Source organism: Heloderma suspectum, chromosome 1, assembly GCF_057233095.1.
Source record: "Heloderma suspectum isolate Gila_16-S chromosome 1, 16-S_ref, whole genome shotgun sequence".
Taxonomy (NCBI): Eukaryota; Metazoa; Chordata; class Lepidosauria; order Squamata; family Helodermatidae; genus Heloderma; species Heloderma suspectum.
Window position 1 is genome coordinate 133,578,067 of NC_139458.1, and position 14,772 is coordinate 133,592,838.

Below are 14,772 nucleotides of genomic sequence, written 5' to 3' on the forward strand. Positions count from 1 at the left end.
TTCCATAAATATAATCTTAGCAATGATTCACACTGATGATCTTGAAAGGAAGGGAGTGGGGCTGAATAGCTGGAACTTGCTCAGCTCATGATGGAGATAAGTCTTCTTTGTGATTTACATGTTAAGCTATTCCTCTTTAGGTCAAGCTGTTATTATTACTAGAAACATGGGGTAGAAATCCAATCCTGCCCGCCCGCACCTGGGGCCCACCACCACTTTCATTCCCCGCCAATTCCGTTGCGCGAGTGGTCCTCACCACTTGTGCAACAGCAACAGGTTTGGGGGGATATCAGCAGGTTTCGGGGAGCCCCAATATTTGCAGAAGTACAAAAACATCTTTAGAGAAATAAATCTAGAGGTGGACCCAAAGAGCCCAATGAGGACTGAGCATGCTCAGTGGCCATGGAATGCTCATTGACTATTGGGGAGGAAACAGAAAAATGGGGCTGTGGGCAGGGATGGAACGGAGTGGTTGGAATCCTGAGCAGCAGCACTCCATACTGCAACACTTTGTTGCAGGTCACGCAATGTTTGCTCTCCTCCATGTATGCAAGTCACCACCTGAAGCTGCAGTCATCAAGTGATGAATATGCATACGCACAACTTAGGCCTGACTGAAAATGGGGGAAATCTCCAGTACTTTTGTCTTCCCCAGAGCCATCCCCAAATCCTCCCTACACTTCCAGAAGAGAAATCATCCACCCTCACAATAATTGTGAGCTGCTAATTTGCCTTGGAGGGACATAATCTGGGCACAGCCAGACAGTGCACATCTAGACATTAAAAAAATGATAGACTACCTTTCAGCCATAAGGCCCTGAAGGTGAAGTCCAAAACAAGTTAAAACACAGCAAGCATTAAACGGCGCACATTTGGGTGAGCTCATTAACTCCCAGAATCACATGCAACAAAGTATTCAGCTTTCACTGGTCCCCAACATTCCCATGTGGTTAACCAACATTACTGAGGGACCAGAGCAGGATTTGCAGTCTGTATAACTGAATTCCTGATGCCACTGCAGGAGGGTTGGGGGTGGGTCGGAAATACCTACCCTTTTTTCCACACCACCCTCTGTCTAATACAGTACCATACCAGGACTGTGGGCAACTGTTATGCAGTTATGCTGCTCTGTGACATTCCCCGCCAAAATGTTGGGTACATCTTCACTCGCCTTTTTCTTCCTCCTTCTTTTGAGATTAGTGCAAACCTGCCCCCTTCCCAAATCCACTCTGATACCCAAAGCAGATGGCAGGGCAGCTTATAAGAATGAAAGTTTGGGGGAAAGAAACTGTGGAAGTTCGGCGCTGGATCACACAATGCTCACAGCAATTTGGCACAAACTATTCTCAGGCAAGGCCAGCAAAAGAAACAGGCAAGCTCTTAAGAGATCACAATGAACCTTACAAAGGATGTTGGAACAGGATCATTTAATGCTGGGGAAAATATGAACTTTCTGGGAACTGGGTCATGCCCTTCATTACAACCCAGTAACTGTATCTTTTAGCAGCAAATTAAAGGGCGTGGAAAGCTTTTTGTTGGGATCATATTCTGGGATGTTATGTCCAATTGATGCAAACATACACTAAATCTATACTACGTTTTAGCACTTGCATGCCACGTTGTATTTGCAAAGTGATTTATAACATGGTGAACAGATAGCCATCCTTTTTTAAGTTCATGAATGCCACTAACAGATGATGAACAACAGGTGTCTCCTAAAGAACCAGTACATAATCTACAGCACCAATAAAGATAGTCAAAGTCACGCTTACTTGCAGAATAGAGGCTGGAAAGAACAGTTTGTGAAGTTTGAATTTAGCCAAGGAGAGAGGAAACAGTGCTGTGTTCTTGGAACTGGCTGTCAGAGCCTTCAGTGCTTGATAATACTTTGGGGCTAGCACTGCCTACTTGCTTGCTACCCGCTCAAACTGTATATTTATAAATATTTATTATAGAAGGCACCTTACATGTCTGTTTCTATCAGCAGCATCTAGCTGAGGGGAACGTGTGGCCCTCCAAATATTGGAGTGGCCCTCTCATCAGCACTAGCCAGCACAGTAAGGGATTATGGGAATTGCAGTCCAACATCTGGAGGGCCAGACATTCCCCATCCCTGGCATAAACCTATGCACATCTACTCAGTTGTTAAGTCCCATTGAGTTCTTGAGACTTACTCCCAGTTAAGCATGTTTAAGATTATTGCCTAATATTCCTCCATCCAAAAGAAAATCAACCCTGTAAAAGATTGCTCTGAAACATCTAAGGTATGTGACCAAACCTGAGAACCTCGGGATCCCAGAAGTCCAAACCCAAGTCTGGGGGCAAGCAAGCCATGAATATTTATCTTTGACAATCCACTCTGAGGAAGAACACGCTACTGCTGCTGTGTCCCTTTCTACCACATGGCAAGCTGTAAGGTGAACACTACCACTGGCGCACTGGCCCATGAGGCTGACAGCTATGTGGTGGTGCGCAGACGACGCTGGAGCACACAGTGTCTGAAGGAAATGGCAGTTCATGGACTCCTATAGGCAGGTTGAAGGGACCAAAAGGCAACGTAGTCGAACCAGGGACAAACAGCAGGGGTCATCACCAGTTCTCTGTCCCCACAGATCATTCCATAAAAGGAAAAACTTGCTATGCTTTGGCGACTGGGCACTTGTTATTGTCATCTCTTTTGTGCAGGCAAGATCACTATTTATCTTGGGAGAAAGAGCAATATTAAAGTGGCTCCATTAATGAATTAATGCTCATTTATCTGCAGTTTGGGGGCAGGACTGGCTACTGGCATTTTGGCCCCTTTGGCAAACACTGAAGACTTCCCCTAGACTGGATTCGGATGTCCCTGGGCCTGGCAGCATTGCCTGCTTGTTCTATGGCTTGCTGGGTATCAGCAGCACCTCATGCCTCTTCCTTCTGCAGCTTGCCAGAAAGACACCCCCACCGTATGTCCAGATCCACACCTTCCCTCCACACTTCCCATGGCATCCCCACAAGCTGTTGCTGCAGCTCACCCACTCCTCATCTTTGGCTCCAAACCCACTGTGTGCCTTGCCCATCCCTTCCCGCTGCCAGAATCCATTGCATATTCCCTGGGCCTTCCTTGCAGCTAATTCACCTTGTTCAAGCTTTCTTTACCTCTGTTATTTTTCCTTGAGCAGCAGAAGCTTGTGCATCAGGATGGTATCCGGAAGGAAAAAATAATGTTCCACTTTTTAATGAAGGAAAACTTGTCCCCTCAAAGTACTGTTGCAGCATCCAACTCTGCCAAATTAGGACATCCCTAATTTCAAGACTTTGGCCCTCCCAGTCAATTTGGTATCAATACCTACCTGCAGAAAAGAGAAATATGCCATGGGTGGTATCTAATTCCTCCGCTGAGGGAAGGTACAGTCATGTGAAAAAGAAAGTACACCCTCTTTGAGTTCTATGGTTTTACGTATCAGGACATAATAAAAATCATCTGGTCCTTAGCAGGTCTTAAAATTAGGTAAATACAACCTCAGATGAACAACACCACATGACATATTACACCGTGTCATCATTTATTTTACAGAAATAAAGCCAAAATGGAGAAGCCATGTGTGAAAAATGTGTGTACACCCTTACTGCTTCCATAGGTATGAAGAGGCTAAGTAGCAGCCAGGTGCTGCTAATCAAATGCCCTTGATTAGTTGATCAACAGAAAGTGACCACCTCTATAAAGTCTCAGGAGTTTGCTGGTCTTGAGCATTCAGGTGTGTGTTAATTTTATTTATTTATTTATTGCATTTATACCCCACCTTTTTTCCTCTTGCAAGGAACCCAAGGCGGCTTACATTATCCACCTCCTCTCCATTTTATCCTCACAACAACAACCCTGTGAGGTGGGTTGGGCTGAGAGTCTGTGACTGGCTCAAAGTCACCCAGTGAGCTTCCATGGCCGAGTGGGGACTAGAACCCGGATCTCCCAGCTCCTAGTCCAACACTCTTGCCACTACACCACACTGGTTAACACAATGCCAAAGAGTAAAGACATCAGCAATCAACTTAGAGAAGCAATTGTTGCTGCCCATCAATCTGGGAAGGGTTATAAGACCATTTCCAAACAATTTAAAGTCCATCATTCTACAGTGAGGAAGATTATTCACAAATGGAAAACATTCAAGACAGTTGCCAATCCTCCCAGGAGTGGATGTCCCAGGAAATTCACCCCAAGGGCAGACCGTGCAATGCTCAGAGAAATTGCAAAACATCGAAGAGTTACATCTCAGACTCTACAGGCCTCAGTTAGCATGTTAAATGTTGAAGTTCATGACAGTACAATTAGAAAAAGACTAAACAAGTATGGTTTGTTTGGAAGGATTGCCAGGAGAAAGCCTCTTCTCTCTAAAAAGAACATGGCAGCATGGCTTAGGTTTGCAAAGTTGCACCTGAACAAATCACAAGACTTCTGGAACAATGTCCTTTGGACAGACAAAACCAAAGTGGAGATGTTTGGCCATAATGCACAGCGCCACGTTTGGCAAAAACCAAACACAGCATATCAGCACAAACACCTCATACCAACTGTCAAGCACAGTCGTGCAGGGGTGATGATTTGGGCTTGTTTTGCAGCCACAGGACTTGGGCACCTTGCAGTCATTGAGTCAACCATGACCTCCTCTGTATACCAAAGTATTCTAGAGTCAAATGTGAGGCCATCTGTCCGACAGCTGAAGCTTGGCCGAAATTGGGTCATGCAACAGGACAATGATCCCAAGCACACCAGCAAATCTACAACAGAATGGCTGAAAAAGAAAAGAATCAAGGTGTTGCAATGGTCCAGTCAAAGTCCAGACCTCAACCCAGTTGAAATACTGTGGCGGGACCTTAAGAGAGCTGTGCATAAACAAATGCCCGCAAACCTCAATGAACTGAAGCAGTGTTATAAGGAGTGGGCCAAAATTCCTCCACAACAATGTGAGAGACTGATAAAGTCATACAGAAAACGATTACTTCAAGTTATTGCTGCTAAAGGTGGTTCTGCAAGCTATTGAATCATAAGGTGTACTTAGTTTTGCACACATGGCTTCTCCATTTTGGCTTTATTTCTGTAAAATAAATGACACGGTGTAATATGTCATGTGTTGTTGTTCATCTGAGGTTGTATTTACCTAATTTTAAGACCTGCTAAGGACCAGATGATTTTTATTATGTCCTGAAAGGTAAAACCATAGAACGCAAAGAGGGTGTGCTTTCTTCACATGACTGTATCTGCCAGCAGAACAGAGGTCCCCCAATCATCAGGAGACGATCTGAGGAAGGGAGGGCTGCACTGGTCTGAGAGAATCACCAAAAAATGCCCCTCCATGTTCTCTTTGCAGACACATTGGCAGAATGACCAAATTAGACACAATTAGGTTGCAATCCTATACACACTTACTTGGAGTAAGCAATACTTGAATTCAGTGGGGCGAACTTCAGAGTAAACATGATTGGGCTGTTAACTTTCAATGGGAAAAGGCTGTGAGACAGATAACCCAGTGTTAATGTCTTTTTTCCACACCACAGACGAAAACTGGTGTAAAAGTAAATCTCTCCCCCGCTAAGAACAATAATTCTTGGGTGGGTGTGCTGGTGGACTCAGCACTCTCTCCCATCTGCAGTTCCCAACATTTGTGAGGAAAGGCTGGGAGAGCTATGATGTTTCAACATATCTATGTGTAGATTTTTCTTTTAAAAAATGCGGTGTGGTAAAAGAAAGTTAAAACAGAGGTTCTGTTAAATGGCTGAATATCATATAGTTTCGGGAAAGTGGGATCGGTAGATGCCGCTTGCTTTAGGGACATCCTGTGTTTGAAAGTGGGTTCCCTGCCCCTCCCCTATCCGAAATTAAAACCCACAGAAAACAAGGGATGCCATTTGTTTTAAAATCCTGCTGCTCCACAGCTCACACATTTCCGCTCAGTGTATCTCTTCAGATTTTGCAAAACGTTGCTTGAGAAAACCTCAGTGTGACTTGAGGCAACAAAGACAATAGAATCACTGTGTGTTTCGCAGTTCAGGCATCAGAGATGAGTGGAAAATGGAAAGTGCAATTTAAACAATTTAACAAGTGAAGTTCCAGACTGGTGGAACATCCGGACCAATGTATTTATCCCATAAGCTTTTTCAAGAATAACAGCTATTTCATGAAGAACTTGCTTCCTTCCACTGAAGACCAGCTCCGCTATCATCGCCATCCAGCCTTAGAAGATCCAGCTGGTTTGAAGAGACCCATGTCTTCTGAATCACTCAGGGTGCAGCGAGCTCTTTAGGGATGCTGTCCAAATGTAATCACAAATTGCTGAAAAGACTGGCTCTAAAAACAACTTTTACTGATTCCTTATGGCACACGCGCGCGCGCGCACAAGCACGCACCCCCCCCCCTCTACCTGCTGAGAAGCTCATGAAAGGCTTAAATGGAGCCAGCACTCGGTGTGGATTCACATGTTCTCTTTATGGGTGAAAGTCTGCAGTTGCTTCCAGCTGGCATGTTATCCACAGTTACGTCGACAGGGAAAACTGACAATACACGTTACCAGGGCAGGTGCATCTAATATGCATGTGTAAGAGCCAGGAACAGAATGCATAGCCCCCAAAGTGGACTTTGGTGCTTCAAGCAGATGTGTGAATCCCCCCTCAGTTCTGCAAGCATGGACTGGATACCGAGGCTGCGACATGCTTCGCGTGCAGAAGATCCCAGTTCGATCCCTGGCTTCTCCGGGTAGGGTGGGGGAAGATTCCCACCTTGAGAGCCGCTGCCAGCCGGTGCCGACAGTCCTGGGCTAGACGGACCAATGGCCTGACTCAGCATAAGGCAGCTCCCTGTGTTCCTAAGGGCTAGACTTAGGACATACGAAGTACTAACGATGACAGTGATCCTGAGCATGTCTAGAGCAACCACAGCCAGCTGTCGCACAGTTAAGATCACAGCTAATGAGTCTCCAACACCTCTTATGCCCAGGCCTTATTTTGAGCCAGGGTCTAACTACAGAATAGCATCCCCCCCTCCCCAAATGCCGGGGCCCCGCTGCCACACTCCCCCCACCCCTGAGCTCACGCAGAGGGCCTTTTCTTGCCCGCTGTGCAAACACTGCCTCCCCTCTGGCGCTACAGGAAAGGGCCTGCAGGAGCAGAGCGCTCCGCTGGAAGACGGGCAGGAGCCTGTCACCTGTCCTCCCCATAGGCCCTGGCACCCGAGGGGCTCATCTCCCTGCACTTTCCACACCCAAAACGGGACCTACTGGCTCAGCCCAAAGGCCTCTCTAGCCCAGCGTTCTGTTCCAGCAGTGGCCAGCCAAGGGCCTCGACAAGCCCACAAGCAGGGCCCAAGCGCAGCAGCGCCCTCCGAGCCGGATTCACAGCTCCTCTGCCTCTGCTCCGGGAGCACCCCGATCGTGCAGGCTGGTGCCCCAAGAAGAGTGGATGGGCCCCCCGCCTGCTCCCCTGGAGGCTGTGGCTGTAGACGGCGCCCAGATACTAACCTCACACAAAGGCAGGCTGGATCTGCTCCTTTCGGCTGCCGCTCCCCGGCCCTCCCCCCACCCGCGTTGCTGAGGCGGAATCTGGAGGCCGGGAGGGGGGATCTCAGCGAACAGCTGCAGGAGCAGCAAGTGCCCGGACAAGGGCAAGAGGCGAACGGCTCCTCTGCTTGCCCAGCGGCTCCCCGGAGAGCGACCCAGTGGAGGCTGGTGGCTCCTGTATCGGTGGGGCGGGGCATCCGCTCCGGGTTTCGGTCAGAACTCTCAGCGCTGTGGAGAGCTCCCTTAGAGTTCTGGCTGGCGCTGGCTGAAGCCCGGAGCGGATTCACCGCCCCGCTGACATAGGAGCCACCAGCCTCCACGGGAACACCCTACTCGGAGAAAGAGGCGCCCGAGGCGAGGGACACGCGCTGCCCGCAGCCGCGGCTTCCCTCGCGCCTCCGCCGCGACTACTTTCCCCGGCCCCGCGCTGCTGCAGCCGCCTTCCGGCTCGCAAGCGCCGCCCTCTCGACCCCGACGCCGGCCGGCCGGCCGGCCTTTCTGCATCGCGCCCCGCACCGCACCGCCACCCCTGGCGAGGCGCCGCCTCCCCTCGCCGCACGGGGCAATCCCGCGCAGCGCCGCACAGCTCCCCGCCGAGGCGGGCGGGCTCCCCCGAGCGCTGCCCGTTCCCCGGCCCCAGCGCGGCACGCCCGGCCTTCCTAGCGCGGCAGCAGGTGCCAAGCGAGGCGAGGGGCAGCCGGTGGCCCCGGCGAGGAAGAGCCGCCGCGGCCGGGCGCCTTACCGTGGCGTCTTCCCCGGCGTAGTGGCTGATGACGCGCAGCCCGCCCGGGTGCCGCTTGACCCACTGGCTGATGTCGTACACCTTCCGCTCGATCACCAGCCACTTGTCGGTGCGCAGGTTGTGCTTCTGGATCTCCCCCCAGGTGTACGACGAGGAGGAGGCCGCCCGCTCGCCGCCGCACTCCTCGCCCTGTTCCCCGCCTTTCCCCATGAGCGCCGCGCCGCTTCTTTGTCCGCCTCGTCGGGCTTCCCGCGGATCCTGCAGGGGGCCGCCTGCCTGCAACGAGAGCGCCGCGCTCCTCCCGGGCTTAATTCATAGGGCCCGCGCCGCCGCGGCCCCCGCTTTGTCTCTCTGTCTGTCCTTCCCACCGCCTGCGCCAGACCTGGCGCGATCCCCCGCGCCGCCCTAGGCTGCGCCGACGGACTTCTCCCGCTCGCCGCTCAGCCCTGCGCCAGCCGGGGGCGCCTCGGCTTCTCCCGCCCACTCCCAGAATCGCCGAGGAGGCTTCCCCGAGTAATCAGCAGAGCCCGTCCGCCAATCCCCGCTCGCCCACGGCCCAGGGGTGTCCTGCCATTGGCTGGCGGTAATCTTTCGAAGGTGAAGGCCGGCTGGCTTCGGCTGCGACTTGGAGAAAACCGGAGGTTGCGGAGCGCCGCTGGACCACCGGCGTGGCTTGGTGCTGGCCCGCTCCGCCAGGCGGGGCTTCTGGCGCGCCACGGGGCAGTGCTCGCCAGCGCCGGAGGCGTGACGTGTGCGCGAAACAGCCGCGTGTCCCGCCCGCCCCGCCCCATCTTTATTTCTGGACGGGCCCCCAGAGAAGCCGCATCTTAGCTGAAGGGAGCCGGCTTCTTAAAAGATGTCTTTCCCCGCCCCCGCCCTCGCCCTCGCCCTGGCGTGCGACAGGATTCATCTACATTTGCCTGCTTCATCTGCTGAAGAAGCAGCACCAATCACGCACCCACCCAGCCGAATGCCCAGTGGAGCCAATAACTCCCCAACTAGGAGAACCCCACAGTTCTTCCAATCTGTAGGATTTTCTCGTGGCCAGGCCATCGACATTGCCAATTTGTTAACGTTTCCTACTTTCTTTGTATCCGAAGCCACAAGATAGGGATGACTCAGACTAAGATTTAGAGTTAGACCAATTTAATCATATTAAACAAATCTTTTTTCAGTGGTTGCCAAAACAAAATGAGCAAGGCAAGTTTTAATGAAACTGATTTTCACTGTGTTCTTAGACCTATAAAACCGAGGGGTCTTTTCCCAAATGATTTTTTTCCCCCATAAGTAACTTTCTATATCATGTGATAGTATCAGGTATCTGAATGTGATGGGGTGCTGCTTTTCTTTTTCTTTTTTTAAATCATGGCCATTAGCATCTGTGACCTGAATAGAAAGGTATCAAGATATGATGGGCTGCAGTTTTGAATGGCCAGGCTATTGACAACTAGTTACACCTACCTAGCAATGGATCACAGCATGGATACGGAGGACTGGGATACATTGGCTTGACTTGGCTGCAACTTTATTTGAGAAATGTAATTTCAGGTCCTAAACATTCAAATCAGACTCTGCCCACGGGTTTCAATCGTAAACTCAACACAAAAGGAAAGAGAGTATGGTTGGGAAGTTGGGGTGGTGATGGTGGTGGGGTGGAATAAATGAAGTGCCAGAGAAAAGAAATGATGTTGTAAATATTTCCTAAAGATGTTTTTGGAAGCCTCCAGCACACTGGTGGAGAGCTCTTCTCTGCTGCTTCCCCCCGTGTGCACGCTCACACACACTCTGTTATACCACATTTTTATTCCTTAAGGAAGCAAGTTCTTCATGAAATAGCTGTTATTCTTGAAAAAGCTTATGGGATAACTACACTGGTCAGGATGTCCCATCCATCTGCAACTTCAGTTGTTAAATTGTTTAAATTATACTTTCCATTTCCCACTGATTCTCTGATGCTTGAACAGGGAAACACACAGTGATTCTATTGTCTCAAGTCACAATGAAGTTTTCTCAAGCAACATTTTGCAAAATCTGAAGAGATACACTGGGCGGAAGTGTCTGGACTGTGGAGGTCTATGGAGCAGCAGGATTTTAGAACAAATAACATCCTTTACTTTCTGTGAGGTTTTAATTTGGGGTGGGGAAGGAGCACACTTTTAAACACAAGATGTCCCTAAAGCAAAAGCATCTGCCAATCTTACTTTCCATAAACTATATAATATTTAGCAGGTGTGTAGCCCCTGGGGGGGGGGTGTATGTGTGTGTGTGTGTGTGTGAAAGACTGTGCATTGGGGGAGACAGAGAGACTTTCCTGAACCAAATAACTGTGGGAGGATGCTGCTGCTCCCCTCGTGGACTGTATTAACGAAACACAATGCAGTTACTTCCATTGCCTTTTCCTTGTTGGAATGCAAAGAAACCAAAGAGTCTTGTGTCATTCAGAACCTCACTATTACCCAACTCACATTTGTTGCTCTAAAATGAAATGCTGCCATTTTTGAACTAATGGGCCTTGAGGCACTGAAGTGCTTAAACTAACAAAGTGAATTGCCAGGAGGGCAACTACCATGGAAAGAACCCACCTTGTGGAAGTATGAGGGCAGAGGATCATAACCTATTTCCCCAGAGATGGTTGCTTTATGAAGTCCTGCCACTGCACTTTGCTCTAAATCCTGCATCCAGAGAGGTTCTGGGCAGCTTCATTATCTGAGAAATTAATCAGTGACAGCTATTTCCAGATCCTGGGGAGGGGGGAGCAGTGGTGACATCTCCCAGCCATTCCTCAATACCCCCCCCCAGCCATTCCCCTATGTTGGAGTATGGAGGAACATGGCCTGTCCTGGGCCCCTGCCATGCCTCCTAGTTCTGAGGCTCTGCCTTACTCTGAGGAAGACTCAGGTTCAGACAGGTCACATGTCACCCCACTTCAAGGAGAGCCCTCAGCACCCCTTCCTTGCTGTCCCAGCCTGACCCCTTCTATGCAGCTCCCCATCATCTGACTCTGAGGGCGACCCCCCCCCCCGCAGCATCTCTTGTTCTTCAGCCACGCAGGAAAACGAGGCTGAAGAAACAGACACTGGCCCCTTAAGAACTGCAGTCAGCATCCAGCAGGGGTGGAGCCACTGAAAGACCAGGTTCTGCCAGCCTTCTTAAGGCTCAGTTGACCACAGTCCTCTGCTGGGACAACAGCCCCTTATAGGAGGGTATTTCAGGTTTCAGCCAGTATTATCTGCAATGGGCTGTCCAAGGTCCTGATGTGACAAGAACAGACAGTGAATGCTGTGTTGCACTCTGCTTCCCCTGGTGCCTAGTCAGGGCAGCCCCCTAACCTAGCTTGCGGCCCTCAGGTGCAGTGGAGGATGCTATCCCACTGTTGAAGTGAGATCCAGCTGCCAGTCCAGTAAGCTTCTGTACATGGAATGGGGGAGGGGAGTACCACTATCTTCTCTTTTGCTTCAGGGAGCAAAATGTCTTGGACCAGCCCTGTTTGCAAGACATCTGAACTGTGCCTGTACTTTTTCTCAGGGTGGATTTCCCCCTGGGACCCTTTGCGTATAACCTGTGTGCTCTACACTGTATTGACATATTGGTTCTGTATTACTTCTCTTGCAAGAAATCTGAACTCCTGTGCTCCAGAGAAATCTAAAGGTCCAATAGTGATTTGCCTGGAGGCAAGGACTCTGTTTAGGGCTGTATGAAACACCACTTACCTGGCTCCCCTGGGGTCCACAGGTGTGGGGGGGCTATCCATTCCTCCCCCTGGAATCCTCGACAGGGGGTGGAGGCGATCCGTTCCTCCCCCCCCCCGGAATCCTGCCCAGCCAACTCCACTCTGCAGCCAGTCCGCGGAGCCACCAGCCGGGCCAACCCGCAGCAGGGCCTCCACCCGCTGCTGGGCTGTTGCGGATGCAAATGGTGTCCTGCATAGGGGACGTCCCTGCTTTAGCTGTGATAGCCTACATATATGCCATTTGCATCCCTGCTTTAGCCCTGCTTTATAAATATAAACGTAGCCTATCACGGGCTAGCATAGGGACACAAATGGCGGCCGCTACGACAGCCACCATTTGCGGCCGCAGCAGCGCGGCAGTGGCCGGAGCCGCTGCCGGAGCCACTGCCACTGCTGCATCTGCCACCAGGTAGGTCCGTCCTGGGGGGATTCCGTGGGGTGGCGGCGGGGAGGGAGGCCATTCCACCACAGACTCCAGGGGACCAGGTTCCAAAGGATCCAGCCTCACTGGAGTCTGTGGCGGAATTCTCCGCCATCTCTATCTGTGTTTTCAAAAACTATTGGCTCTAATGCAGTATGGAAGCTCAGTCAACTAAATGCTACTTTATAACTCTTTGCTCAGATGTACCCAGATGCTATTCTGGATCCCTGCAAAATTGAGAACGGGGCAGTGTGATGGTGCTATAAAAGCCTTGTCTAGGAGCACCCCCTGAATTAAGAAGAAGAAATTTTGTTGCTCTTTTGACTTGGGTCTTGAAGACCCTATCCTGAAGAACAGAACCTCATGAACCTCTTCTTCAGGGAGAGGTGACATGAAGGGCTACTCAAATCCTGCTTGTCTCTTTGAAGGCAGAGCTCCATGATAAGTAGTATGTGTGGAAAGGATCTAGGGGCTTTAGTTGACCACAAGCTAAACATGAACCAGCATTCTGATGTTGTAGTTAAAAAAGCTAATGCTGTTCTAGGCTGTCGCACGTGGAGGTTATAATGCTTGAAAATTGGCCCAGTACGTTGGGCTATTTTAAGGAGGGCATGTAGGGGAGTGAACAAGCATGTAAGTAGAGAGATGGTCTTCTCCCTGAGATTTATTATAGTCCCATCTTAGTCTCTTGGGCATTTGGTTCACATGCACAGCTTTAAAAAAAAAAGTCCAGCTTCAACATCTGTCTGAACTGCAAACAATAAAAAGAACATGTCTGGCCCCTTTAAAGACCTAGCCTTAAACCAGCTTAGGTCCCATTCCCTTTAACACTGCTGGTACAAGAGAGAAGGAAAAGGCACAATGACGACAACAACCTACCTCACAAGGTGGTTGTGAGGATAAAATGGTGAGTAGGGGGGTCCTATACAAAGCCTTGTGCTCCATAAAAGAAAAGACAGGATATAAATGTAACAAATAGAAGTGAATATAATTATATGTAGCACCTCAGTGCATCCCAAACAACATCTTTTCACGCAATGTGGTGTTATTAAAGCTGAAGGTGTAGGGTTCAAATGCCAGGAGAAGATAATTGATTCTAGATTAACAGGTCTTTCCCATAAGCATTTTCTGAAACATGGCAGTAGTATTCTGAACCTGGGAACTACAGACCAGTCAGTCTGACATCAATCCCAGGGAAAATTCTGGAGCAGATGATAAAGCAGTCCATCTGGAAGCACCTTGAAAACAATGCTGTGATTACTTGAAGCCAACATGGATTTGTCAAGAACAAGTCCTGCCAGACAAATCTGATCTCATTTTGTGATCAAGTAACCTCCCTTGTAGACCGTGGGAATGCTGTAGACATCATGTACCTCGACTTCAGCAAAGCTTTCGACAAAGTGCCCCATGATATCCTGATGAGCAAACTAGCTCGAAGTGGGCTAGATGAAACAACGATCCGGTGGATCCACAGTTGGCTACAGAATCGGACTCAAAGAGTGCTTATCAATGGGACCTTCTCAAACTGGGGAGAGGTAACGAGCGGGGTACCGCAGGGCTCAGTCCTGGGCCCAGTGCTCTTCAACATTTTTATTAGTGACTTGGAGAAGGAGGTGCAGGGAATGCTGATCAAATTTGCAGATGACACCAAATTGGGCGGGATAGCTAATACTTTGGAAGACAGAAACAAAATTCAGAGTGATCTGGATAGACTGGAGCGCTGGGCAGAAAACAAAAGAATGACATTTAATAGGGATAAATGCCAAGTTCTGCACCTAGGAAAAAGAAACCAAATGCACAGTTACAAGATGGGGGATACATGGCTCAATAACACTACGAGCGAGAAAGATCTTGGAATTGTTGTCGATCACAAGCTGAATATGAGCCAACAATGTGATGTGGCTGCAGAAAAGGCCAATGCTCTTTTGGGCTGCATTAATAGATTCCAAATCCCAGGAAGTACTAGTTCCCCTCTACTCAGCACTGGTTAGGCCTCATCTGGAGTACTGTGTCCAGTTCTGGGCACCACACTTTAAGAAGGATGCAGACAAACTGGAGAGGGTTCAGGGGAGGGCAACAAAGATGATCAGAGGACTGGAAACAAAGCCCTGTGAAGAGAGACTGAAAGAACTGGGCATTAAACATTAAACTGGGCCTTGAGAAGAGAAGACTGAGGGGAGATATGATAGCACTCTTCAAGTACTTGAAAGGTTGTCACAGAGAAGAAGGCCAGGATCTCTTCTTGATCATCCCAGAGTGCAGGACACGGAATAATGGGCTCAAGTGACAGGAAGCCAGATTCCAGCTGAACATCAGGAAAAACTTCCTGACTGTTAGAGCAATACGACAATGG

General features: G+C 49.6%; 1 protein-coding gene across 2 annotated transcripts in view; it reads right to left on the minus strand.

Annotated features, from left to right (window-relative positions):
* Positions 1-8,756, minus strand: part of LOC146357917 (acyl-CoA 6-desaturase-like) — a 43,953-nt gene extending 35,197 nt beyond the window's left edge. For both annotated transcript variants that reach the window (XR_014784863.1, XM_084813316.1), the window contains exon 1: positions 8,269-8,756. Coding sequence is in view for 1 of the 2 variants with exons in the window: in XM_084813316.1 (XP_084669442.1) it covers positions 8,269-8,478 (210 nt within the window). In the remaining variant the exon portion in view is untranslated. The remainder of the gene's footprint in view (positions 1-8,268) is intronic.
* Between the last annotated feature and the right edge of the window lie 6,016 nt (positions 8,757-14,772).